Here is a 27,636-nt window from a genome sequence, read left to right on the forward strand (position 1 = left end):
CAACATTTCCAACATTGTGCAAAGAAATATGCATTTGCATAATAACTCACTGCCTCCTGGTCTTTATCCTTTATTGTCTTTATGATCTTTATTGTCTCGTAAAACCCGAAGTGTCTCCATACTTTAGAGTGGAAACTAGCGGGTGGGTCTTTGCGTACAGCGTGCGCATACACACACACACACACACACACACACACACACACACACACACACACACACACACACACACACACACACACACACAGAGACACACACACACACTCTCTCTCTCTCTCTCTCTCTCTCTCTCTCTCTCTCTCGTTTTTTATGTTGAACGGAATGTCTACTGTTCTCTGCTTTTCAACAAATCATTTGCACACACATTCTGTAATTTTTCTATCTGAAGCTATTGCCTGCAACATTGAAAGCTCCGGTCTCTGTGTTTAGCGCGAATGCTCACGTGATTGCCGCCGGCTCGGGATAAAATTTGTGCAGGACAGTCGTGCCGTGTACCAGCTGCTTTGACACGATTATCAGTTTAACTGACTCGTAATGTGTGCAATATCTCACGACCTCCCGAGTGTCCAAACTCGCACCGTGTACTGTGTTCTTCACCGGCCGCTGTTTGCGCCACTTTACCCCTATTTACTCGAACAGCGCCCCCCGCAAACGGAATGGTAGATATTGGGTAGTGACAGTGACACTGACAACGGGTAAATTAATCATTTTGTGTTGTAATAAAATATTGATATTGGGCGTTAGTGTATCGATTATTTATTTTTACACCATCTTTGTGCGAGAGGCGGGGCACACCCTGGACATGTCGCCAGTCCATCACAGGGCCAATACATACTGACAAACAACCATTTACACTCATTCTCACACCTACAAGCAATTTAGAATCTCCAATTAACCTAACTACATGTCTCTAGAAATAAGAGATATGCCAGTCCTAATTTTACTTAAAATTGTTACAACACAAATGGTATTTAGGAGGGCTTATTGTGGGGAGACAATTTCCTTTTGTGAATACGGTCCATGTTTGCTTTATTAATTGTTTCAGGTTTTTATCAAGCAAGTTTCTGACTTTTGAATTTTCGTCCTTTTATACACACAATGGCTTAAATTATTTTTCTTTTCTTTTTTAGGTTGAAGTATTTGCATGATGGCTGCACCAGTGAAATTTCAGATTGTCTTTGGTGCCAATAATGCTGAGAAGCTGACCATAGAATCGGGCATGCCAAAGTCTGTGGAGGATCTTTCAAATGAGATCAAACGTCAGTTTGATATAGAGGGGGACATTAGACTCCAATACATGGACAGCGACTTTGATAATAACTTTGTTAACCTTAATCAAATTAGTGATTTACAAGGCAAGAGTACAGTGAAAGTCATCTCATTGTCTGATGCTTCAGATGTCAGTTCAGCCTGTTTGAACCAGAGTGGTGAAGACACATCTTCATCCTCTGACACAATGATACTCTCCTCCCCTGACCCAGCAACTGCTCGATCACAGTGACCTACAGAACACAATGATACTCTCCTCCCCTGACCCAGCAACTGCTCGATCACAGTGACCTACAGAATTTCAAATACCTAAGTTTCCATATGATGTGGAGATCAAACTTCAAAGTGCAAACCAGGCCTTCATGTCAAGCAGAGTTTTCCTAAACCCCAGCCACAAACTGAAGTCAGACATCTTGGAAACTCTGGCTCAGCAAATAATTAAGTTCAAGGCAAAATCAACCTCTAGGGCTGATTATTGTAATGCCCTTTATCTTGGCCTACCTGCAAAGTCTATTAAGCGGCTGCAACACATACAGAACTCAGCTGCACGTGTTCTTACACACACTCCTTCTCGTCAGCATATCTCTGGGGTGCTTAGGAACCTCCATTGGCTTAAATAAATAAATAAAATGTATTATTATTAAGGCGTATCCTTCAAATTTGGAAGTAGAATCTGTTGCTGAAGCTTTAATCAAAGCTCACCCATGTTTGAGGGAACAAGGATCCTCTAGTGGTTACTACGGATGGAAAATTAGCCTCAAGTACAAGATGGCCAACTATAGGACAAAGCTAAGAAACTTGGGGTGCCCAGAGATGAGCATTAATTCCCTCAAGAACAAACCTGCAGATAAGTTCCAGCCGGGCTATAAGATTAAAAAACCCAGAAAGGCAGAAGTAAATTTCTGTCCCCCCTATCCTGATGGAGAGACCCAGGACAGCCTTGAAGGCCAAAGAGTCTCACTGTTGTCCGAAGAAAAAAAACAACACAACAATGCAGTTATCAAGGAGAAGATGGCCAATACCTTTGCGTATAGGAGACAGGAGGTAGTCAGAGACAACCCCATGATTGCAGAGTTCAAGACCAGATGGCCAGGACTGTTCACTGTGCCTGAGGTATAAACTGCTTCTTAAAACATCCATAATCAATGTTAATGCATCAAATGACAGTGTGAAAGACATATAGAATACAGTAACATATGGTATTTTCACAAAAATTTTAGTATACACCAATAACAGGTTGTTTGTGGACATTATTTAAAGGTGGAAGCAGAATTTATGAGGATTACCACTGTTCCCCTCGTCGCAACGTTTTTTGCACAACTTGACCACTACGCTGATCAGCTCCAAAGAGTGCTGAAGAAGATGGGTGGATCTAAAAGAAAAAAAAATTAACCTCACTTTTGCTCCGACTGCATAGGTAAATTGACTAATTGCATAATCATTGATAATGTTTGTATAAGTAAATGGTCATTGTACATGTGCCTACTTTTATAGTTAAAGTTTCACCCATTTCACATAATTATAGAAGTGTAATAGGTTTGTATATTATGTATGTTGATGCTGCTTTTTTTCTATTTAGAATGAAACTGTTGAAAAGAAGAGGGAGTGCCTCCTCAGGGTACTTTGTATCTATTTAAATGAAGATCCGAGCAGTCTTTTCAAAGAGTATCTGGTAGGTAATAACGATTTCCGCAGCAGTAACAGTATCCTAGGGCTTTTAAGAATATCAAAATATCCATTTAACATTGTGGAATCTGGCTTGTAGGAATGGCAATTTTGGTCTAGACAAATCATGTTTCTGATCATTTAATCTTAAAAATATAAAAATTATAATCTTATAAAAGTAGAATTTATGGCAGAGCTGCTATATTAGATGGCATCAGATCATACAGGTGTACTTAAAGGTGGGATATGTGATTTGCAAAACAGCCGGCAGATTTTGAAAATACACAACTCAAAAGGTCCTAGCTTTTTTCCCTGACTCCACCCATTCGAAGAGGGGCATGGGGGGAGGGGGGTATGGTACGACCATTTGATTGACGCACTGACTGTCCAATGATTCTGTGGTCTTGGAAATGATTGGCTGAAATGATGAGTTTTTCCCGTTCCACAGATGATTAAATTTTTAAATTTTCATTTCAGTGCTTCTAACTCAGTGGCTGTAAGTGGGTTAGGAATAGGATTTCAAGTGATTTTAAAAAAATTGTAAAAAAAGAAAATCATTTTTTGTGACCACAGAGAGTCAGGGCCTCGGTTTAACGTCTCATCCGAAGGACGGTGCTCTTTTGTCAGTATAGTGTCCCCGTCACTACACTGGGGTGTTAGGACCCACACAGACCACAGGATAAGCGCCCCCTGCTGGCCTCACTAACACCTCTACCAGCAGCAACCTGGTGTTCCCAGAAGGTCTCCCATCCAAGTACTAACCAGGCTCAGCCCCGCTTAGCTTCAGTGGGCAACCAGTCTTGGGCTACAGGGTGATATGGCTGCTGGTATGTAGAGGGAGGTGATGCCACCACCACTCCAGCTGATGTTGGAATAGTGATTGAGGGTGTTGAAGTGCTTCACGAATTGGGAAACATCGCTTCTGCATGTGCGCTCTTAATGGGTGTCATATATGCAATGAACCTAAGTTATCCTGAGGAATTGAAAGCGTTTTTTGAGGTGCTTCAGAAAATATTTCTAGTCAAGTCAAGTCACCTTTATGTGGCCGTTCAAACGTTATGCCAGGAAATAAGACACAGCCATAACATCTAAAGAAAATGGGTTCTTTTATTCCTGACTGAGCCTCAAATGAGACACAGCGTTAATGTATATTTTTGTTCAGGAGAAAAGCAGTTCTAGAAAAATCTTCCAATTAATAAGTGGAACTGGCATAACAAAATAAACTGTCCAACTATCCTGCAATGAGTGCAGAAAAAGTGATAAGAGTCTTACAAAGCAAAAACAAATAATAAAAAAATGGTTTTCACATTGATAATCTCAGAAACAAATAAAATGAGTGCCAAAAACAATGGTAGTGACCTGTATGTGCCTAATGAAAGAAATAAAGAACAGCATACATGAGAAATCTGCACATTTCACCACATGAATACATTACATTCCACAGTTTGACCCCTTCTGTTCAAATCAATCAGTAATTAGACCCAACTAAATAGTATACACTTGAAACAGGGTACAAATATTCTTCTAAACTTATTCATAAACACTTTAAGAGAATGAAATTATCAGAACTCACTCTTATTGAGACTTTGAAGCACACAGAAAAAGCTCACGTGGTAGCTGGTGCACGTGCAATATCACGTGTCTCTGTTCTCCCCTCTAACACAACATAAAGAAAAATAAGTACTCAATGTTACAGTAATATATAAAATAAACTGTTATTTAACCTTGCAACAACTTTTTATAACATATTACAGATTAACTCACGCTCAATCTTCCCCAACACCTCAGGATTTCCTTTTCCCACGGAAGATCTCTCACGTGCAGGAACACAAAACTCGTTTGAGCAGCGAAATCAACCACACACTCGACACTATCGCACAACTGTTGTCACCACAGATTTACAAGTCAATCTCAACCTGGAAACGTTCTCTTTTTAAACGGTTTAATCGACTATTTCTCACTCTGTGTCTCTGTCTCAAACTGCGCTCTCTTTCAGTCTGACGCGCTCGCTCTCATCTGCGCATGCACACACTCTTAAAGGGGACAGCGCGCTCAGCTGAGTCAACGCAAACATAAGGGCAACTCACCAGGGAAATTAATTAAATATCAGGCTATTCCTGCCCCGGTTACATTTATTTATATAGCGCTTTTTACAATGCAGATTGTATCAAAACAGCTTCACAGTGATAACATGAAAATAATACAAAAAAACAATTTCATCATCGTCCACCTTTAAGGCAGATCTATAATATTGTTGAATATTAAATGTCCCCAACTAAGCAAGCCAGAAGGCAAGGCAACAGCAGCAAGGAACCAAAACTCCATCAGGTGACAGAATGGAGAAAAAAACCTTGGGAGAACTTAGGCTCAGTCGGGGGCCAGTTCTCCTCTGCCCAACCAGCGAACAGTGGATGATTATGATTCAGGAGCATTACAGGTCAGAAGTCAGAAAGAATCAGAGAATTTGTCCAGTTCCGGTTGGTTGGAGTGGAGAGGAGGAGAGACTGGTTGACACTTCAGGTCAGCGTCGTCGTCGTGTCCTGGCGCTGGTCCTTCATCAGATCTGGATACGGCCTGGTTCCGGTGGACAGCGGTAAACCTCGGGATAGACAGAGAGACTAATATTAGCGTAGACGCCATCCTTCTTATGATGTACCAAGTACATCAGGATTTACGGGAAGTGTTCCCGGTCCCGGCTGTTCTAAACTATGCAGCCTAACATTGAATTATAGAAGTCTATAATGTGTTATGTGTATGCTAGGCCGAAGAGATGTGTTTTTAGTCTAGATTTGAACTGACAGAGTGTGTCTGCTTCCCGGACAATGTTAGGAAGACTGTTCCAAAGTTTTGGTGCTAAATAGGAAAAGGATCTACCGCCAGCAGTCGATTTTGATATTCTAGGTATTATTAACTGGCCGGAATTTTGAGATCGCAGTAGACGTGAAGGACTATAATGCGTTAAGAGCTCGCTCAAGTACTGTGGAGCTAAACCATTTAGTGCTTTGTAAGTGATCAGCAATATTTTAAAATTTATACGATGTTTAATAGGCAGCCAATGCAGTGTTGACAGAACTGGGCTAATATGGTCATACTTCCTGGTTCTGGTAAGAACTCGAGCTGCTGTGTTTTGGACCAGCTGTAGTTTGTTTATTAAGCGTGCAGGGCAACCACCCAGTAGAGCATTGCAATAATCTAGCCTTGAGGTCATGAACGACCTTCAGATCGTTGAATTCCTATCAATTCCCATCTCTACTGACGAGTGGAAAGAGTTACTGACGAGTGGAAAGAGTTTTATTGTGAGATTGTTTTGTATTCTACCTAATTCGCATATTGTACTTGCACTCTCATCTACCTACTGTTGGTTTGTCTGCTGTCTTAATGTAAATTGCCTTTATCGTTGTTTGTTTATTGTAAAGCGTCCTTGAGCCCTGGAAAGGCGCTATATAAATACAATTTATTATTATTATTATTATGCTGTAGCAAGGCTACGGGTAATGCGCTGTTGGCACGACTTTTGTTTGTTGATTTGAGTTTTGTAAATAAAACGTGCGAGTCCCAGTCACGCCGACCCTGTCTTCCTTCTAAACACTGAACCTCTTCACAACTTGTATACAGTAGCGGTTTTAGGCACGGGGTATTTTTTCATGTCACATGGGGGGCGGCACAAGCTGTTAAAAAAAAGCTTGCAGGGGGTCTCGCCCAGGGTGTAATTCAATGTAGAACCGCCACTGCTTGTATAGCAATGATGTTCGTTTGCATGCAGAAAATCACATTGTATGATTTTTAAGTAATGCATTTTATTGCATGACATAAGTATTTGATACATCAGAAAAGCAGAACTTAATATTTGGTACAGAAACCTTTGCTTGCAATTACAGAGATCATATGTTTCCTGTAGTTCTTGACCAGGTTTGCACACACTGCAGCAGGGATTTTGGCCCACTCCTCCATACAGACCTTCTCCAGATCCTTCAGGTTTCGGGACTGTCGCTGGGCAATACGGACTTTCAGCTCCCTCCAAAGATTTTCTATTGGCTTCAGGTCTGGAGACTGGCTAGGCCACTCCAGGACATTGAGATGCTTCTTACGGAGCCACTCCTTAGTTGCCCTGGCTGTGTGTTTCGGGGCGTTGTCATGCTGGAAGATCCAGCCACGACCCATCTTCAATGCTCTTACTGAGGGAAGGAGGTTGTTGGCCAAGACCCATCCATCCTTCCCTCAATACGGTGCAGTCGTCCTGTCCCCTTTGCAGAAAAGCATCCCCAAAGAATGATGTTTCCACCTCCATTCTTCACGGTTGGCAATGGCAAAAAGGTTCCGGCAAAATACATTAGATGCATTTCTTTAAAAAAAGCTTAAATTGAAAGATCAGAAAGATATGGATATGAGAACAAAGAGGAGAGCAACAAAGAGGAGGATAGAGAGCAAAACAAGATGGAAGAAAGTAACAGAGAAGGAGGATAGAGATGAGAAGGAGACAGGAGAGCAACAGAGAGGAAGATAAAGATCAAAACGAGATGGAGGAGAGCCACAGAGAGGAAGATAGAGACCAACCGAGAGGAAGATAGAGATGAGAAGGAGACAGAGGAGGAGGACAGAGAGCAGAGGAACTTGAGCAGGGCAGCGAGAACACTGAAGGAGGGACTCTACATCTCTTTGACCCTGTGAGAATAAAGAACAAAATAATTAAGGACGAGAGACTCACAGATGGAGATAAAAACCTGTTTGCTCCAAAATAGATTGATACCACCAGAGCAGCATAGCTATCCCTATCGGACATTTGGCACAAAACAACTAAAATACAATGTCCAGTGGGAGAAAAAATATGAATGGCTTCACTACTCACCATTTGAGGATTCAGCATATTGTGCTCATTGCCTCAGCTTTAATAAGTTAAAGGGCTCAAACTGTAGTTTTCTTACAAAGGGCTTTACTGACTGGAAGAATGCTGTGGGTGAAAAGAGAGGTATCATCCCAAGACACAGTTTAACAGAAGGACACCGAAAATCCACAGGGCAGAAAATCCACAAGGCAGAAAACTTCCTTTCTTTTGGCCAAAAAATAAAGAAAGGACATTAGTTCAATTATCGGCCAGAAGTCTGAAGAAAAGGTAATTGCGAACCGTAACAGTCTTCTATCTATTATTGACATAATTGTGTGTTTTGGCCAGCGAAATGTAGCATTCCGAGGGAACTGGAAGGGGGACAGTGAGAATGGAAACTTTAACCAATTCGTTAACTGGAAAGCACAATTGGATGTGGCCTTAAAGCAACACATATAGACTGCACCCAAAGATGCAATATACCTTTCACCCGCAATTCAGAATGAGCTTATTGAATGTTGTGCAAAGAAAATCAGAGGGACCCTACAGGCAGCAGGTACTTCACTATATTAGCTGATGAGTTCATGGATATAAGTGGGAACACATGTCCATATGTGTCCGTTACATCAATGAGGAGGAAGAAAACCTAGAGATAAAGGATGATTTTCTTGATTTCTGTCCCTTGCCCAGACAAGATGCGGCAACAATAATCTCAGCCATCAGCTGACAAAGTGGGGTCTTCAAACAACTTTCCTAAGGGGTCAGGGCTATGATGGGGCCTCTACAATGAGTGGCATTGTTAGTGGGGTACAAAAGAGAGTCAAGGAACTGTACCCCAGGGCAGTGTATACCCATTGTAGGAGCCATGCACTTAATTTGGATGTGGTGCATGGTTGGTCTGAACTTTCTTTTAGTGAGAAACACAATGTCCATCGTAGAAAAGATTGCAGTGTTCTTCTCAGCCACAGGGGCCAGGAAAGATGCACAATGGGCAGAGAGTAGAAGAGAAGGGCAACCAAAAACAGCAGGGATCCCACTGATGTCAGACACTAGATGGGGTAGCAGAGCGAACACAGTTTTTTTGTGGAGAAGTTCACTGCTATACATTTTGTTTTGGAGACCATGGAGGCAGAAGTAACTACCACCTCTGGAAAGCACATGAAACGAGTTAGATCAAAGGGGAAATATTAATAATAATCCATAATTACCAATTATGATTAATTATTAATATTTGGGTCAGTTAATTAGATTAACTTTGAAGTGAGCTAAATTAATATTACAATCAATTAATCAGTTCCAACGAACTCTTTGATTATTAATTTATCCTAAGAAAAGTGTATATTTCATGGACACCGAAAGATAATTATATGTACAGCACTTAGAGCATGTAACAAGATCAAGATCGTAAAAGGGACTTTGTTGCAAGCAGAGGATCAGAAACCAAATATAATAACCATAATTGTGCAGAAGTTTTATTAACTAAATCACAAACATAACTAAACAAACATACATACATACATGCATAGGTAAAATGGTGAGTGTTATGGAACCGGACACAGGAAATAGAACTTTGGAAAAGATCTATTTAAATATGAGAAGAACCATCAGCTTATCATTCTCAGAGCACCTCATTAAATTGATACTTACATGGTCTGTGTGCGAGGACAATTCTTGAAGTGGTTGAAAATAGAGTTTGTTGACGAGTCTGTGAGTGTCTAAAGTCATGGTGCAAGTTGCCATCGTTTTCTCTGCTTGATGGAGAAGATGATGATGAACTTGCATGGTAGTTGTGATGCTGTTGTGGTTGAGAGTTCTCTAACTCCATGAGCACATGGCTGAGCACATGCAGATTTGTGGGCTATGCAGGCAACCAAGGAGTGAGGAAGTCAAAAGAGAGTTAATGGCTGCCCATTCAGTGAGGGTAGAGTTGCAGTTTTCTTCCGAGTTGGATGGAAGAAAATACAGTCTGACTCTGTTGGGAGAGTGAAGGCCTAGCAGGCTGTGTCCACAGACATTAACCTGAAGAAGCAGCAGTAGAGTCCAGAAACAAGAGAGCAAAGGTAGGAGTTCCAATTGACTTCTTCTGCATTGAAATGAAGGCGTTGTGTCAAACTCCTGAGGTTCTGTTGTGGTTGAGAGAGTCCCAGGGCTCCAGACTAACTTTTTTCACTAGGACCACAGTGGGCCCCAACTGAAAATTTTAGGGGCACAATCAGAAAATTTAGGAGCACACACCGTAAATCAACATACTAACGAAATATTCACATTTCTACTAATTTCCAGTGTATTACTAATAAATACTTCGATAATAGATGCAGAAATTACATTGCCTTTGTGCTCTGATTTAACATTACAGTCTCTTGTCTTCTAAAAGCAACCAGCAGTTGATTTATTAAAGTCGGCATGAAATCAAAATTGACCCTATTTACTTTGTTAGCGGATGTTACTAGTCTTGTGGTGAACAATTAATCCGTGCAAGTTAATACATGGAAACAAATTGTTTGCCGAAGTTATCTTTAATCAAAGTCTGAAAAGTTACTTCCGGGTCTGGAATGGTTCTTTTTCTGATGACATAGGCTTGACGGCTTGGGTTGGTTAAACGCTTAACCACTCCCCTCAAGCCGTTACTCTGCTATGGGCGAGAGATGGAGAGGAGGAGCGCTAAAGTAAAATCCTGCCCTCAATATTCCGTTTCACTCAGACTTTAACATGTCATGATTGTGTTTAACTAGCGTATTGTGTTTAAACTGAGAAGTGCCTGCACTGTAGGCAAACTTCGTGTTCCCCGCAGTTGTGGGGTAGCGACTGCAACATTCGCAGTTCATGGAATTCGTCTTCTTACAGTACTACCTCAACCAGCTGAATTCTCACAGCCAGTCTTCCCAAAACCTCTCACTCTGAATCATCATCCGACTGTGACACTGTACTAGGGCTGCAACGTTTCAAATGGCTCACGGTTCAGTTTGTATCACGGTTTTAGGTTCACGGTTTCGGTATGATTCGGTATGTGCTATGTTCAAGGGAAAAAAAAGACTACTGTCCAAAAAAATTAAGAAAATAAGAACAAGTAATCTAACCACAAGCAAAAGCACAAATAAATACAATAGAGCTAAGATAGCCTACTAATAAAATTAACTATGCTTTTCAGGTAGGTCTAACATTAGTTTTCAGGTACAGAAATTGAATAAAATAATGAAATGTAAAATAACATTGCATATTTGACTGTATAAATGAAAGATTAATCCTTAAAGTTACAAAAGCTATTCAATTCAGAGCGGATTCAGTAGGCCTAAACCGATACTGTGAGTATCTTTCTTGACCATGCATGTTCACTTAAGGCGTAACAGATACTATGTCTGCTAGGACAGTGGTTCCCAACCTTTTTTTGTCTGAGACCCCCTTTTTCCCAAGAAAATATTTTAGGGCCCCCCTTCACATTTAATGATATTATCGCTCTTGTAAGCTTGCAGCAAGGATGACAAAATATGTTGTTTTCAAACAAACAGTATGTTTACTACAACCAGATATGTTTATGCACAAATAATAGCCTATAATATTTGTAGTTTAAAAATGTAAGCCTAGGAGTAGCCTATAAATTGGCCCTATTTTAAATGCAATAACAAAAAAATTCACACTGGTGTGTAGGTAAAAAAAGAAAGAATATAGGCTATTACTAAATGACTGCTGTCTGGGACCTCAATACTTGCATGTTATTTGTAAGGCTTTATCAATGTGAGGCTTTATTTTTTACGCTTTTGGCGCTATAGCGAGGGGTAATAAACTTGCATTTATTAACCAGGGTTCCCGCGGGGTCTTAAAAAGTCTAAAATTCTGAACTTGAAATTTAAGGCCTTAAAACGTCTTAAAAACGGCCAGATTTTCATCCGTGGTCTTAAAGGATAATTCCGTTAACACCTTGAGTCAATATTGTAGTTTGTTTTGGATGAACAAGAGTGGTGGACAACATTTTTTTGACAATGGTTCCTCTCTCGAGTTTTTGACTATAATAGAATTGGCCATGGACCCATTTAACATTGGAGTCAATGGGCATGTCCGAAAATGTCATTAAAACAGCCAATAATGTTCGTTTACAAAACTGTTAAACTCACCGAGTGGTTAGTGGTGTTCGTTGATGATTATAAACAATATATCGTCGCAATATATGATTGCAATCCGTTTATTTAGCTATAGTGGAACTATTTTTTCAACAATGGGATTTTACAAAATGACGAATAAAACACGACAGAAACTGTATTTCGCAACACTTTTTGGTTCTGGAACATCAACTAACATCACTAATCACTCGGTGAGTTGCACAGTTTTGAAAACTAATGTTAAAGGTTGTTTTAATGACATTTTCGGACATGCCCATTGACTACAATGTTAAATGGGTCCATGGCCAATTCTTTTATAGTCAAAAACTCGAGAGAGGAACCATTGTCAAAAAAAATTTGTCCACCACTCTTGTTCATCCAAAACAAACTGCAATATAGACTCAAGGTGTTAAATACCGGAATCATCCTTTAAATTAAATTTAGATAGGTCTAAAAAAATGTTTACCCTCGTTCATTTCCAGAAACGCTGGCCGCAGAAAGTTATTTCTGTGTTGTAGTTCTTTCTGAGGGATATTGGTGTTGGTACGTACGCGGTGATAAAAAATGCAATACCCGCGAAATACGTCTGCGTCTCCTCAGAGTTTTTTTTAAAGTTCGGATACGTGTGGAAAATGGGCAAGTGTAGTTTCAATGGCCCTCATTTATGAAAAGTGCGTACACCAAATTTCCAGCGTACACCTGGTGTACACCCAAAACCACGGTGACTTTGCGATTTATCAATATGGACGTTGGCGTACGGCACGCTCAAATCCTACGCCGGCTCAGGAGGTGGTGTACATGTACGCACGTTTTGAGTTAGTGCTGAAATGCGCAGAAAAACAATTCCTAACACCACAAAACGCACTGACAAACTAAATGTAGCAGGACGGTCTATCGCCCCTCCCACTCGTAATTGTTTAATGTTTGGCCAATGGCCCGGCACCCAGTGTGAATAAGAGCACAGCCTACCTGCTATTTTGGCATGCGTCATCGTCCGGGGCCATGACGTCATCCATGTGCCCTACTGCTGGTTGATCGAGTGCACGGCAAACTGTGTTGCCGCTCGTAAAAGCTCACTGAAGCTGCTGGCCTCTGGCAGTGCTGTAGGCCGGTCTGGGTGCTGTTGGGAGAGTTGTATGTGGACATTTGAGACAGGTAAGAGGCATTTGCGTGCGACAGCGCTTTGTAAACCACGTTCCTATGAGTTTCTTGACCCAGCGATTAGTCTGATTAACCCGTATGCCCACTGTAGTGTAGATCTGTCTGCGCTGGTGAGCGTTGTCGGAGGCATTCGGCCCTATTCCTCGCATATTGATCCCGGGACAGCGTGCTCCGTTGTGAGTATAGAGTCACTGTTAGAGCATGAAGTTAAGGGGGAAGAACTCTCAGTGTAACACCCTCTGCTTTGTTTTTAGGCATGCGACAAGGACAATATCGCCATTCTGAACGAGAGTTATCTGCCTGGTGCTTCATTGTGGAGCCTGTTTGCGCTGTGCCTTACCAGCTGCTGTTCTGCTTTTGTGCTGTTCTGTTTTTGTTCTGTTTTGTTTCCCTTCTGTTTGGCGCGGTTTCACGCCAGGTGAATGGTTCTAAGTGAATCGTTTCCAGTGAATCATCCGAGCGAACTGTTGGTGAGAAACCCTTCAAGTAACCCATTCTAAGTGAATCGTTTCCAGTGAATCATCCGAGCGAACTGTTTGTGAGAAACCCTTCAAGTAACCCATTCTAAGTGAATCGTTTCCAGTGAATCATCCGAGCGAACTGTTTGTGAGAAGCCCTTCAAGTAATCCATTCTGAGTAAATTTTGGTATGTTTTGAGTTTATTTTGTCTTCTTTTTGTTTATTACTTTGATTTATGTTAAGGAGCGAGTGTTTTTCTGAATTTGTATTTGTTTCCGACTCAATTGTTGTGTTGGTGAATTTATATATTATTTTTGGTTGACTTATGCTGCTGAAATTGTGATCTTCCCAAAACCTGTGTTTTGTGTTTATAGAGCTTTTCTTATTGTTTTGGGTTTTTGATTTGTGACGACCAGATCGGGTCCAATGAGTTGGTCCCCTCCTGAAATGAATGGTGTGTGTGCACTGAGTAGAGTAATTTCCAAAAAGGTGATATCCTGAGACTGCCCCCTGGATGTGCCCAGGTCCCCCACAGCCAACATTAGGATTTAGTAAATTGAAGTGATTGCTGGTCAACACCTTTTAATGATAAATGTCTTTTAACGATTAATGAAATAAATGTACATCTCTTTTTGCAATTCATCTGTGTCTCTGACTCAAAGTGATTAGGACCTGTGCATGCCTTCTACATTAGAGGTACCGTTAGATTCCTGGGGTGAAATTCCCCAGGTGGCGTAGTCGAAAGTAGGTAAATTAGAACTGTCTGAGCGAACACCGCTTTGCCACATAAAGATATGATATATTATGACCCACTGTAAAAAAACAACAACATAGAAATTATAAACTTCAGTGTTTATTTTTGTGAGTTAAGCCCGGCAGGTGCGCACGGACTGGGTTCAGTAATGAAAGGCTTTCAATGACCAAAAAATAATTCAGACTGACAAAATAATTAAAATTACGTTCTTCTTCTTTTAAATAATAATAATAATAACGACATTCTTCTTCTAAATAACAATAAGCGTCATTAATAATACAAATCATAATAAGAAGAATATAACAAATTGTCATGCAATTATTAATGTGAATGAATGGTACTCCACATCACATCATCATCACTATTGTACACCCCAATACATGTGACGTGATACAAAATTAAATGCTAATTGTTTCAAAACATGTGCTGTAAAATAATGCAATGTGATAGGTCATTTGCTCATCCAAACAGGATTTAAACTGGATTTCCACCGTACACCAATTCTCAATGATGGCTGACCTGGCGCTTTTAGAAGACGTATATGCGCCCTTGAGAAGGGAAAGAGTATTTCAGGATAGGCGAGATCTTCTGAATGAATCAGATGAATGGCTGATGAGCAGATTCCATCTTCCAAGGCATCTTCTCCTGGAGCTGTGCAATCACCTGGAGCCCTACCTCCAACGTGAGACCAGGCGGTCAAGGGCCTTACCTGTTCCAGTCCAGGTTCTCTCCACACTGGGGTTCTTGGCCACTGGAACCTTTCAACGGGAGATTGCAGGTCTGGCATATCCCAACCCACCATGAGCCGCATGCTGTCATCCGTGCTGGCTGCCATCAGGACTCTCATCCCACACTACATCCAATTCCCATACGACAATGCCCAGCAAACAATGATTAAAAGGGGTTTTTATGAGATTGCTGGGATTCCAAATGTCATAGGTGCAATTGACTGTACCCACATGCGTCTGAAACCACCATCGGTTAATAATTACGCATACATCAACCGCAAAAATTATCATTCAGTCAATGTGCAAATTATTTGTGATGCCAGACTCTGCCTATTAAATGTTGTGGCACGATGGCCTGGAGGCACCCATGATGCCTTCATTTTTGAGCACAGCAGCGTGCGCAGACGACTACAAGAGGGGGCATTGAGGGGTCATGCTTATCTTTTAGGTGAGTACTAAGAGCAAATTTATTTTGCTAAATATATTCTTTTCCTAACCTCTCTTTTCCCCTTTAGGTGACAGGGGTTATCCTCTTTTGGACTTTTTGATCACCCCTGTGCCAAACCCTGTGACGCATCAGGAGCGCAACTTCAACCACGCGCACACACGAACACGAACCACTGTGGAGCGCTGCGTGGGGCTCCTAAAAGGTAGATGGCTCTGCCTGGCACACGCGGGGGGCACGTTGCTCTATTCGCCAGAGAAGGTGTGCAACATCATTTTGGCATGTGCCGTCTTGCACAACATGGCTGAGATAAACCGTGTGCCATTTGACGCGCTGGCCCCAGACCCAGAAGTGCCAGTGGAGCAGTGGGCAGCACCACCGGCTTTGGGAGCTGTTCAGCTCAGACGGGACCTTGTTCGGCGGTTTTAAGGGTAAGTTAAAATAACACAGAATTTGTTTTCATTGTTTTTTTTGTTTTTTTTTAAGTTTTCATTTATTTGCTGTAATGTCGTATTTATTGACACTAATGACTGGTTAATTTCGACCAGTAGTCTACAAATTTCTGACTGTCTTTCCAGGACCTCATGCGTAAGGACCCTTGGCCGTGGCGCACGGGAGGCTGGTGGACGAGCCTCGGCTTCCCCCGCTTGCACCTGCTCAGGCTCTGGGTGGGGCGCAAGGATAGGCTCAGGCTCCTGGATGGGCTGAGGGGGAGATGCCTCGAGGGCGCTGGGGCCTGCAGTGCCATCATCTACAAAACAATAAAATTTAAATAAAATGAGTTAACTATGGACTTGTGTTTTTTTATTGGTCTATCAAATTTAAGTTTACTTACCATGAATGTCGTCGGTATCTTTAATCCCACTGGTGATACCTTCTAGAGACGCCGTTCCGATGAGGGCTGCCACCCGCTCCTCGTTCGGTGTCAGCTGGAGGCTTGGATCCGGTGGGCCTCCCCCAGTCTGTCTCTGGCTCCTCTTCAGTGCCGAGACGCGCCTCTTTGTGGCGATCTTTATATCGGACCACTTTTTTTTCACCTACAATAAACAAGAAAACTCATGCTTAACTTGATCACTATTGGTCTATATTAAGCAATTAAGAAAACTCATGCTTAAAGGGCATATTGCAGTTTTTTTTTTCAGAATTAATATATAACCTTGTATGAAAATACCATATGAAAAGTAAATGCACGATTAAAAATTGTTTTGCCAGACATAAGGGCACAAATTCAGCGGAAAACGTGACCGTTTCCTTGACCGTGTTGAAAAAACGCTTTTTTTTCACCACCGCGTCATATTACGTCACAATGGGGAGTCGTTTGCCGGGCGCTGCGTTCGCTCAGTGCAGAATAGGCTGGTATTATGTTGAAGCGGTCGTGATTCAGTGTGTTTTCGGTGGTTATTGTATTTCAATTAATAATTATCGTGATAAATGACTGTGAATTATGACCTGTCAGGACATCGAGTCCACAGGTTTCCGAACAAGAAAAAGGATGGTGCTTTCTTCCGTGTTTGTGTGCGTTTTGTGCAGGGTAAGAGACGGCCTTCGCTTCTGCGTCTGCTTTGAAAAACGCGGTAGTGTGTAGCGTTCACTATAGACTGCATGATTATAATCCCGGCGATATGATGAGTTAACGTTACGTTATATGATGACGGCGATATGTGCACACTGTCCCGGCTCCTTCATCGGGTTGCCCGGTCCGCCGTTAGCATGTGGGTCGGCCACCGGGGGGAAACATGACGGTCACGGATCCGTCAGAGATCACTTACTGTACATTTGTTTTACAAAATGTGCCTTGTCTTAATTTAATTCATTAACGTATCCTCCATAAACTTGTAATGTCTTGCAAGTCTGCAGCCGACACTTATTATTATTATTATAATATAATATAATATGTTCATTTTCAATCTGTACTCCGAATTTTAATGTTTGTGTTGGCTGCTTCTACATATAAAGTTTTTATACAGTAAGAAAGTTGTGATTGTGATTATTTTTTTATTCATTATCATCAAATGGGGCCATTCAAAACCTTTATAATGTCCCTCTTTCTCTGGAAACTGTCTCCTAATGGCTGACATACACGTGCAGGTAAGGGTCTAAATACTAGCTTTGCTATTGCCTGACACATAATTACAATATTGTGATCTGAGCATAGTGTTATACATATCGTCGGCTAACGTGAATACATCTATAAGCTAACACTGTTCTCTCATCGAGACCCGACTCCTGCCCTGTTCTCCTCACACCACAGCTCAATGCGTCTCCTCTGACCGTTGTTTTGTCTAATCCTGACCTGTCTACTCTCTTGGCTTCATATAAGGCTCATAATTATATGGCTGAGGTCTGTCATACGAGTAAACATTTAGGCTACAATTTCCTCAGCGTCCGAACTGTCATTGCGATCCATTGCTTTCCTATGGTTTACTTTGACCGCGCTCCCTCATGATACGTCACTTCCGGTTTGGCGGTTTTCAAATGCGGAAGTAAAATTTTCTCACAAAAACGACTCCAGAAGCCTAAATAGCATTTTAGAAGTATATGTTTATATTTAAATCTAGTTCCTACATTATTGTTCTATACATTGGCTCACTGGGTACTCTAACCTGCAATATGCCCTTTAACTTGATCACTATTGGTCTATATTAAGCAATAAAACATTCTTACCTCTGCTGGAGTGCGCTTCTCAGCCCCCACACTATTTACAGAACTCGTAATTTGGGTCCATATTTTGTTTTTGTGGGCGCCTTTAATCCCACTCTTTAAACTCCCAAATAAAACAATTTTGTTTATTTCCACTTCCCTGGTGATGGTCTCGATCTCCACGTCGGAGAAGTTTCTCTTTTTTGCCGTCTTCCGTGTGTCCATGGCGTAAATGAGGGCGTGGGGGAGGCGGAGACGTGAATATATAGGGGCGTGTTAATCTAATGACGATCGTTTTCAGCCGCTGCATTTATCAAGGGCAGGTATTGCGTACACCTGAATTTCAAAGGTACGCACAGCTTCATAAATCAGGCGGTGAGAGGAGTGTAAACATAATCTTAAGCCAACATATACGCCAGTTTCGACGCAAGATTGATAAATGAGGGTACACAGCTCCAGGTACGAGGCTCGCTGCACATTTTGCAGAAAAAATATTAAGTTAGGAACTCTGGGTGTGAAGGCGCTGGAGTCACATGCCAGAGCGGAGAAACATAAGCTAGCCGCAAAATGCCTTCAGCGGACTCGGCCAATTAGCCAGTTTTGTGCCTCACCTCTGCCGTTGACCTCCTCAATGCCTGGTCCCTCCGGTCTCCAGCACAATGCCATCGCAGCTCCGTCGAATGACCATCGGGGTACTTTTGGATCGACTGACACATCGAAAGCCGAGGTGCTTTGGATACTACACACGGTGACTAAACACCACTCGTTTAATAGCAACAGTGAGATTAGCGACCTCTTCCAAGTAATGTTCCCTGATTCAGTTATCGTGAAGACGTTCTCTTGCGGGCCCAACAAGATCGCTTATGTGGCGAGATTTGGATTGGGGGAGTTTATTAAGAGAGAATTGATTCGTTCTCTTACCGGGCCGTATGTCGTAATGTTCGACGAAAGCTTAAATCAGACCACCAAGACCAAGCAGCTTGACGTCCATGTTCGTTTCTGGAACAATGAAATTGTTAAGTCGAGGTACCTGGGCTCACAGTTCATGGGACATGGGACAGCGCGGGACTTACTGAAACATGTCAAAGTAAGTGAAAGTTGAATGGGTTATTCTTTTACTTATCAATTTTGAGACTAAGGAAACAATGCATGTAGAAAGTAATGTCTGTCAAAACATTTGAAGCTGTAGGCTACATAGAAAATGTAACCTAACATTGTATATGGATTGTATATGGTTTCATTTATTTGATATATTATTGTCTCAAACTAAAATTCTGCAATCAAGAGATGCTAGGGAATGTAGGTTCACATACAGTTTAGGCCACATTAGCAGTCATAGTTCTATACACCTACAGAGATACATGAAGAAAGGCTTGTAGTCAAACATGTAGATAGTTAAATGTACAATGTGTGTGTACAATGACTGTGTGTGTGTGTGTGTGTGTGTGTGTGTGTGTGTGTGTGTGTGTGTGTGTGTGTGTTTGTGTATGTCATTGCTTTAATGATGTATATCTGTCTTTTTATTTCTCCTTATTTTCAATGCATAAGGAGTCTTTGGATCAATTGGACCGCAGCAGGCTGATGTCAGTCTCCATGGATGGGCCTAATGTGAACTTCAAGTTTTTAGAGCTCCTCCAGCTTGACCATGCTGAGAACTACGGGGGTGCACAGCTGGTGTCCGTAGGCAGCTGTGGGCTCCACACACTGCATAATGCCTTCAAGGCTGGCTTTTCGATGTGGCATGTGGACAAGATATTAAAGGCAATGCACACATTATTCCACCATGTTCCAGCGAGGAGGGAGGACTACGTAAGAGTCACCAAATCCACAGTGTTCCCTCAGTCATTCTGCGGCCATCGGTGGCTGGAAAATCTTCCAGTTATTGAGAGGGCTCTGCCGGTCTGGCCATCTCTTAAGCTATACCTGGATGCTGTGCACAGAAAAGAGCTGCCAAACCCCAAGACGGCATCATTTGACACCATAGAAGCAGCCCACAAGGATCCTTTAACAATAGCAAGGATGTACTTCTTCATGACAGTGGCCAGGACCTTTGATCCATTCTTGAGGAAGTACCAAACAGACGAACCTGTGATGCCTTTCTTTGGCAAAGACTTGGCTGAGTTGATTAAGGTGAGTATTTACAGTATATGGGTTGTATCACTTGTTGGCATAAACCTCTCAGCATACATTCTATTTGTTTATTTATTCATTCATCTCTGGCGATTGCTTTTATCAAAGTTAATCAAAGTATGTGTCTCATTGTTAGGCCTATGTGAAGTATTTTAGGGCCATTCTCCTCTAGTGCAAGTGAATGTTAATTGCTTTGTTGTTAATTGAATGGAACCCTTTCAACTCTGTTATTGTTATTGTTGCTTCATTTGTCTTCTGACAGAGTCTACTGAGGCGTTTTGTTAAAAGAGAGGTCCTGCAAGACATCACTGCCCTTCAGCTTACCACACTGGACCTGTCTGACAAGAACTTGCTCCTCCTCCCACAGAGGGTTGACATCGGCTTGGGTGCTGAGGCAGCTCTCAAGGTATTGTCATGATATTTCTTAAGGTTTTGGAAATAATTATCAATATGCAGGCAGCAAGTGTCATTTAGTTAAACATACTCCAAACATGTCAGTTGTAAAGTGTGCAACAGGAAGAATATTTGTCATTAGGCTAATACACTAAGTCATATGACCTCATTGCATGAAGTCTCATGATTGCCCAATCATGTGTACTTTTTAAAATTAAACTAGGGCTGGGAATCGATAAAAAAAATGTAATCGTTAAACATCTCAAATTGATCGCAAAGATTAACACGTTAATTCCCCCAGCCCTAAATTAAACTTTTTTTAAGTAACATGTATTTTTTATTGCACATTCCCCTGTCCAGGGGTGCGTTTCCCAAAGCCAACTATGGTCGCAAGTTCTGTCGTTCCCAATAGTTCAATGGAACTTGCGACCATAGTTGGCTAACGATGCTTTTGGGAAACGCACCCCAGAACAGTAAAAGTGCAGAGCTAAGGGTCCTTGAGTTTAGGAGGGATTGCATGCAGGGACTCTCAAACATCGTGAGAAAAGTTCAGGAGAAGAGCCCCTTGAAATATGCAACAGTTAGGCAGATGGAGTGTCTGGACCCGTCTCTCATGTTCAGGGATCCAGAGAAAAGCAAGGCTCAAATTAAATGTCTCGTACAGACATTTCTGAAGGACAAGCAGCTGTATCTGCTGGTAGGAGTAGTTATGAACCAAAGTTTGAGTACCATGCTCAACTATACTCAGATTTTTTTTTATAAGACTGTGTTTTGAGCATTCTCTCTCTGTTGCAGACATTTGGTCTCCCATTTGGCTCTTTTCTCTTTTCCTATCAGGGTATTGGTTTAGCATGGACATTTTGCTTTTGTTATTCCCTCCTCTAAGGTCCTGCACCTGTTATGTGTGCAGTGGCTCATATGTATTGTGTATTGTAATTAGGGCTGAACGATATTAGAAAAAAATTACATTGCGTTGTTTTATTTTTCTGCAATATATATTGCGATTATGAAAACAATTTCACCGGATGACTTGAATAGCAGTTTTTGGAAAGAATTAATCATTCTAGAATGACTGGGGTTTTGTAATGGAGGTAAATCTGCATAGAAAGAAATAAACAAATTACAAGCATAGATAAATACAATAGAACAGGGCTGTCGTGTTGTGCGCGCTGTGCCTCCGCGTGTGAAAGATCTTGCTCTCCAGCAAGTTCCAGTCTTCTTGCGCTTGATGTTTAACTGACAGAACTTAAAAACACATGCAAATGATAAACTTTCACTCTATGATGGGTAAACTTTGCAATTAATCTGCGAATCACAAGCGTTACGGTTCGGGAAGCAGCTGGTCCGTATGGATCATGAATCACGGATCAACTACGATCCCTATACTTGACATCACACATCCTGCAATGTGACTATCATGGATGCGCACATCGCGATATCGATGCTAAAATGATACATCGTGCAGCCCTAATTGTAATTGTAATAAGTCCCATCATTTTACACAGGCTTTTGTTGTTATTGAAGACATTTCATAGGTTAAGAGTAGGTTTTGAGTCTTGAGTGCTGTGATTTATCTATATGCATATTTGACCTTTCTTTTATCACTTACTTTGTTTTAGGGGATACCATTGTCCAACAGATTGAGTCTTTCCTGTCCATTGAGGCAAGGAACGAAGAACTTCTCACCTTCCAGCCATTTGAGAACCGACTAGACACCTTCCTGCATGAGCGGTTAAGCCGTCCCTATCCTGCTGCTTGGAATTTTTGCCAGAGGTTGCTCCTCCTTTCACATGGGCAGGCCTCCGTTGAAAGGGGATTTTCGGTTAACAAGGAGGTGGAGATTGAAAATATGCATGAGGAGACCATCGTCACAAATAGGTTGGTCTGCGACTATGTAGAGATGCATGGGGGTGTGACAAAAGTTCCCCTAACCAGAGAGCTCCTAACATGTGTGGGTGCAGCACGGTCAAGGTACCGCATCTTTCTTGATCAGGAGCGCACAAAGAAAGAAACGGAAATGCAAACCTAGAAGAGAAAGCTGGCAGAGGATGGTTTAGAGCAACTAAAAAAGAGGAAGACCATTTTAAAAGAGGTGTCCAACTGTCTTGCCAGGGAGGCAGACATGCTTGACGAGGAAGCTGAGGGAAAGGCTGGCTCAAAGATGGCCCAGCTCCTATCCAAGTCAAATGCCCTTAGAAGGGCATACAAAGACAAAATGGCTGAACTCAAAAACATTGAGAATGAGATTGGTGCTTGTAGTAGCAATTTTAATCTTTTATTTCTTATTTTGTTTTCTCAATGATTTAACAAATGAATGACGTGTGCTGTATTTTGAGCTTAATGTTGTAACGTTGATACAGCTGTGTGTGTGTGACACTGAGAAGACCCCAGGCTAGGGAGGGGTTAAGACGACCATGGGGGTTCCTCAGCTCCTGCCCTTTAGGGTGGGTGTTTAAAGAATGCTTTGATGAGAACATTATAAAAACTACCAGCCAAGCCTGATCTGGGTCTCACTCTGCCTGCAAACTGGGCTGTTAGGGTTGGGGGGTTTCACCCTCACCCTGCAGCTGGCCTGTGTGGCTAGACTGGGAACTATTCTTGCAAGAATAAATGTATATTTTCTTTTAAATACAATTTGAATATTGACGTCTATTGACGGGAATGCTGGTTTGTTAAATATTGTTTTGCCACAACAGTGCTAAAGGGGAGGAACTTAAGCATATGTAATATCTCTCACTCACTCACGATAATCCATGTTAGATAGATTATCTGATGTGATTATCTGAATTCATTAAAATAAAAATATTTTTTCAGAATTTCTTTGATTTTAATATTTTTTTGGTAATGCCTAAAAAAATGTAGGTCTTAAATTTCAATCTTTATGGTCTTAAAATGTCTTAAAAAGGTCTTATTTTGACTTACTGAAACCTGCAAGAACCCTGATTAACAGAATAATGCGTCTTTCGGAAGAACATTGTAGCCGGAACTACTACTCTCTGTGAACGTCTATGACGAGTCACGCAGGTACTGGGCTACTCCGCAGCGATCCAAACCCGTGTTAAATAGTCCCAATGTAAACACTTATTATAGGAGTATCATAGTGGTTCAGGATAGACAAAAACACGGATTGGAAAATGGAATCACGATGAACTCGCTCATTATATAAGTTTTGAAAATTTTGAACAGAAAAAAGTTAAGGACTTTTATTTAATTCTCATTGCTCAAAACTTTTCAAAATATGACGCGACCCACCACAGAGCTCGCTGAGGCCCCCTTGTGGGCTGCGACCCCCTTGTTGGGAACCGATGTGCTAGGATACTCGAGATGGACATGTTGACATACTCTTTGTGTGAATTTGTCCATTCAAGTGCAAGACTTGAAAGATAACTAAATTTTTGCGCGCTGTCTGAGATGAGTAGCCTACGCATACACACAGACGCGCGGACACACACACACACACGCACACGCGCACAAAACTAGACGCGAGTTCTCTTTCGCGTCTTGCTCTTGAATGTTTACATTGGCAAAACATAAATGAGTTTAGTTTAAACACCGATGGTAACGTCTGGAGTTCAGGTCTCGCCTGCGCTCGTGCGCTATCAACTCCCGGGTGATGACGGCGTAAATGACAGGTCATGTTCGAGCATTTGGCACTCACATTGAACAATGTTTACAAAGAGTAATCGTTTTGTTCACGTTTTTTTTTTATTATCGCTGTTGTAATGTATTATTTGGAAGCCAGCAAGTGAATTTAACTGGCACACTAGCCGCAGGTCGGAAGAACGAGTCAATAGTTTGCTTGCTCGTTGCTCAGACGCACAGGTTGTGATATTTGTCTACGTCTCCTTCCCACAGACGTTTAAACGCGCGCTCGATTATCTCTAGGACCATCCCCCTCCACACATTAGCCACTTACAGTGGCTATTCCCTATTCTTCTCGCACTCATTGGCCTGCCACATATTCCGGATTCATTGATAAGCCCCTTCCACATTTAACGTGCAAAAAAAGAAAAGAAAAAAAAGGGGACAAATTTGTATTAATCTGCAAAGGGGATACTATTTTGGAATACTCAAGGTTGAGGGCATAGATCAATCAACAGTATACATGCAGTGGTTCTGTTTCCACACCCGTTCAGCACTTTGTTACCCCCACTATAACTACACATCTGCTGGGTTCACCTCAGCTATGGGATTGTGCACCTTTATTACTTGGCTTGTGTTTTTGAATCTGCTCAAGGAAACGTACTGATCAAGTACCCTGTGTTTTGGATAATCTAATACAGTAAGTCATGGCTCTTCATTTCCAGTTCTGAAAAACCAGTGTCCTACAGACTTTAGTTCCAACCCTAATTAAAGCTGCAAGCAGCGATGAAAGGGCCCTCGCACCCGTGCCACCGCCACCCGGTGGCTTTAGGAAGACAGAGCACGGTGGGCAATGTGCATTTAAGTAGGTAAAAATAAGAGGAGTATGTCAAAGTCAGTTACAAAAATGTCCTTTATTATGGGGATAATAGCATGCATTATCACTCAGATAAGTGTTGCTAGCTTGTTTTAGCATGTTTCTAGCATGTTTCTAGCATGTTTAGAACTCAATGGCATATTAAATATGTCGCTTGTAATGCATCACAGTGTAAAACGTGTCACTTTCTGTCGACGGTAGGTGGCGCTATGACTTTAACTTAAAATTGTCATGTAGATGTGTTCAGGACAGGACTCTTATCAAACGTGTGAAGTTTGGGGCAGATTGGACATTGCCTTCTTGAGTAACAACAACTTCCTGTTTCATTGCATTAGCGTGCTTTAGCACTTAGCTAAGAATTTCACACATATTTTAACATGTTTATAACATGTATATAACTCAATGGCATATTTAATATGTTGCTAGTACTGCATCACAGTGTTAAACATGTCACTTCCTGTTGCCAGTAGGTGGCGCTATTACTATAACAGAAAAGTGTCATGTAGATGTGTTCAGGGCAGAACTCTTATTAAACGTGTGAAGATTGGGGCAGATTGGACATTCCATGCCTGAGTTACAGCAAGTTCCTATTTAATTGCAGTAATAGCATGCTTTAGCACTTAGCTAATGTTTGCTAGCATGTTTTAGCATGTTTCTAGTATGTTGTTAACATGTTTAGCACTTGCTGGCAATTTTTTATATGTTATTAAGAGTCCAAAACAGTGTTAAACATGTCACTTCCTGTTGCCAGCAGGTGGCGCTATGACTGTAACTGAATTTGAGCATGGTCATGTGTTCAGGACAGAACTCTTATCAACCGTGTGAAGTTTGGGGCAGATTGGAAATTGTTTGCCTGAGTTACAGCAACTTCCTGTTTCATGGCGAAACATCAAAATTTGTCAGGCCGCCGAGGACACGCCCTTCGACGAAAACTCAAGATCTTCGCAATTTAACGTCACAAAGGCCTTAAGATTACACTCACCAAATTTGAAGATGATCAGATTAAAACTGTAGGAGGAGTTTGTTAAAGTACGAGGCCTGAAAATGGCAAAAACTGCACAAAAATCAGAGAGGAAGTTCAAAATGGCTGACTTCCTGTTGTGTTTAAGGCTATGCTTCAAGAGACTTTTTTGTAGGTATTGGGTCATTACATGTATGTACCGAATTTCATACACGTACGTGAAACGTAGCGGGAGGCGCACTCCGTTGAACCTTTATAGGTGGCGCTATCGAGCCATTTTACCCCGCCCAATTCTGAAACACATATCAGATGTCAATTTTTGCCAGTTCTGACGCGTGTGTAAATTTTCATGAGTTTTCGTGCATGTTTAGGCCCTCAAAAATGCGATTAAATGCGGAGAATAATAATAATAATTAAAGCTGCAAGCAGCGATGAAAGGGCCCTCGCACCCGTGCCACCGCCACCCGGTGGCTTTAGGAAGACAGAGCACGGTGGGCAATGTGCATTTAAGTAGGTAAAAATAGGAGTAGTATGTCAAAGTCAGTTACAAAAATGTCCTTTATCATGGGTATAATAGCATGCGTTATCACTCAGATAAGTGTTGCTAGCATGTTTTAGCATGTTTCTAGCATGTTTAGAACTCAATGGCATATTAAATATGTCGCTAGCAATGCATCACAGTTTAAAACGTGTCACTTCCTGTCGACAGTAGGTGGCGCTATTACTTTAACTTAAAATTGTCATGTAGATGTGTTCAGGGCAGGACTCTTATCAAACATGTGAAGTTTGGGGCAGATTGGACATTGTCTTCTTCAGTAACAACAACTTCCCGTTTCATTGCATTAGCATGCTTTAGCACTTAGCTAAGAATTGCTAGCATGTTTTAACAGGTTTCTAACATGTTTATTACTCAATGGCATATTTAATATGTTGCTAGTACTGCATCACAGTGTTAACCATGTCACTTCCTGTTGCCAGTAGGTGGCGCTATTACTATAACTGAAAAGTGTCATGTAGATGTGTTCAGGGCAGAACTCTTATCAAACGTGTGAAATTGGGGCAAATTGAACATTCAATGCCTGACAGCAAATTCCTATTTAATTGCAGGAATAGCATGCTTTAGCACTTAGCTAATGTTTGTTAGCATGTTTTAGCATGGTTCCCGTGTGTTGTTAACATGTTCAGCACTTGCTGGCAATTTTTTATATGTTATTAGGAGTCCAAAATGGTGTTAAACATGACACTTCCTGTTGCCAGCAGGTGGCGCTATTACTCTAACTGATTATTCTCATGTAGATGTGTTCAGGGCAGGACTCTTATCAAACCTGTGAAGTTTGGGGCAGATTGGACATTGCCTACTTGAGTAACAACAACTTCCTGTTTCATTGCATTAGCATGCTTTAGCACTTAGCTAAGAATTGCTAGCATGTTTTAACATGTTTCTAACATGTTTATAACTCAATGGTTTATTTAATATGTTGCTAGTACAGCATCACAGTGTTAAACATGTCACTTCCTGTTGCCAATAGGTGGCGCTATTACTATAACTGAATATTCTCATGTAAATGTGTTCAGGACAGAACTCTTATCAAACGTGTGAAGTTTGGGGCAGATTGGGCATTCAATGCCTGAGTTACAGCAAATTCCTATTTAATTGCA

The 27,636-nt window shown here is 41.5% G+C and overlaps 3 protein-coding genes and 1 long non-coding RNA gene across 5 annotated transcripts in view; 2 read left to right on the forward strand and 2 right to left on the reverse strand.

The window, feature by feature from the left end:
- Positions 1 to 3,980: 3,980 nt before the first annotated feature.
- Positions 3,981 to 5,150, reverse strand: LOC307004582. The gene is made up of 3 exons (XR_013799066.1): positions 4,696 to 5,150; positions 4,505 to 4,587; positions 3,981 to 4,300 (listed from the first exon to the last, which is right to left on the reverse strand). It is a non-coding gene; the product is annotated as an uncharacterized lncRNA (long non-coding RNA).
- A 9,871-nt stretch (positions 5,151 to 15,021) lies between these two features.
- Positions 15,022 to 16,109, forward strand: LOC307004304 (putative nuclease HARBI1; the record flags this gene model as incomplete). The annotated part of the gene is made up of 3 exons (XM_079623424.1): positions 15,022 to 15,397; positions 15,465 to 15,825; positions 15,973 to 16,109. 2 exons carry the CDS (start codon positions 15,022 to 15,024, stop codon positions 15,821 to 15,823), a joined length of 735 nt encoding a protein of 244 aa, XP_079479550.1. The 3' UTR covers positions 15,824 to 15,825; positions 15,973 to 16,109.
- LOC307004302 (uncharacterized protein) overlaps positions 15,820 to 27,636 on the reverse strand; it is a gene marked incomplete at its 3' end in the record, with an annotated part of 56,296 nt that continues 44,479 nt past the window's right edge. Inside the window, exons 1-3 of one of the 2 annotated variants that reach the window (XM_079623419.1) lie at positions 18,646 to 19,204; positions 16,230 to 16,431; positions 15,820 to 16,145 (exon numbers count right to left, since the gene is read on the reverse strand). In XM_079623419.1, coding sequence (XP_079479545.1) covers positions 15,820 to 16,145; positions 16,230 to 16,431; positions 18,646 to 18,750 — 633 coding nt within the window. In that variant the 5' untranslated portion in view covers positions 18,751 to 19,204. Of the gene's footprint in view, positions 16,146 to 16,229; positions 16,432 to 18,645; positions 19,205 to 27,636 lie in introns of those variants that run through there. The other variant, XM_079623420.1, reaches the window with a different exon arrangement.
- On the forward strand, positions 19,615 to 24,007 carry LOC307004109 (uncharacterized protein). Its single transcript, XM_079623059.1, has 3 exons — positions 19,615 to 20,164; positions 20,427 to 20,570; positions 22,177 to 24,007. The coding sequence occupies exons 1-3, from the start codon at positions 19,616 to 19,618 to the stop codon at positions 22,267 to 22,269; spliced, it is 786 nt and encodes a 261-aa protein (XP_079479185.1). The 5' UTR covers position 19,615; the 3' UTR covers positions 22,270 to 24,007.

The sequence above is a fragment of the Phoxinus phoxinus genome (genome assembly GCF_949152265.1).
Source record: "Phoxinus phoxinus genome assembly, chromosome: 9".
Classification (NCBI taxonomy): Eukaryota; Metazoa; Chordata; class Actinopteri; order Cypriniformes; family Leuciscidae; genus Phoxinus; species Phoxinus phoxinus.

Bases quoted from the DNA above. Each gene is read 5' to 3' on its own strand.
- LOC307004109 (XM_079623059.1), top strand. From the start codon at position 19,616: ATGTCAGTCTCCATGGATGGGCCTAATGTGAACTTCAAGTTTTTAGAG. The intron at 20,165-20,426 runs GTGAGTATTTAC...GTCTTCTGACAG, and splicing joins ACTTGGCTGAGTTGATTAAG to AGTCTACTGAGGCGTTTTGT. The intron at 20,571-22,176 runs GTATTGTCATGA...ACTTTGTTTTAG, and splicing joins GTGCTGAGGCAGCTCTCAAG to GGGATACCATTGTCCAACAG.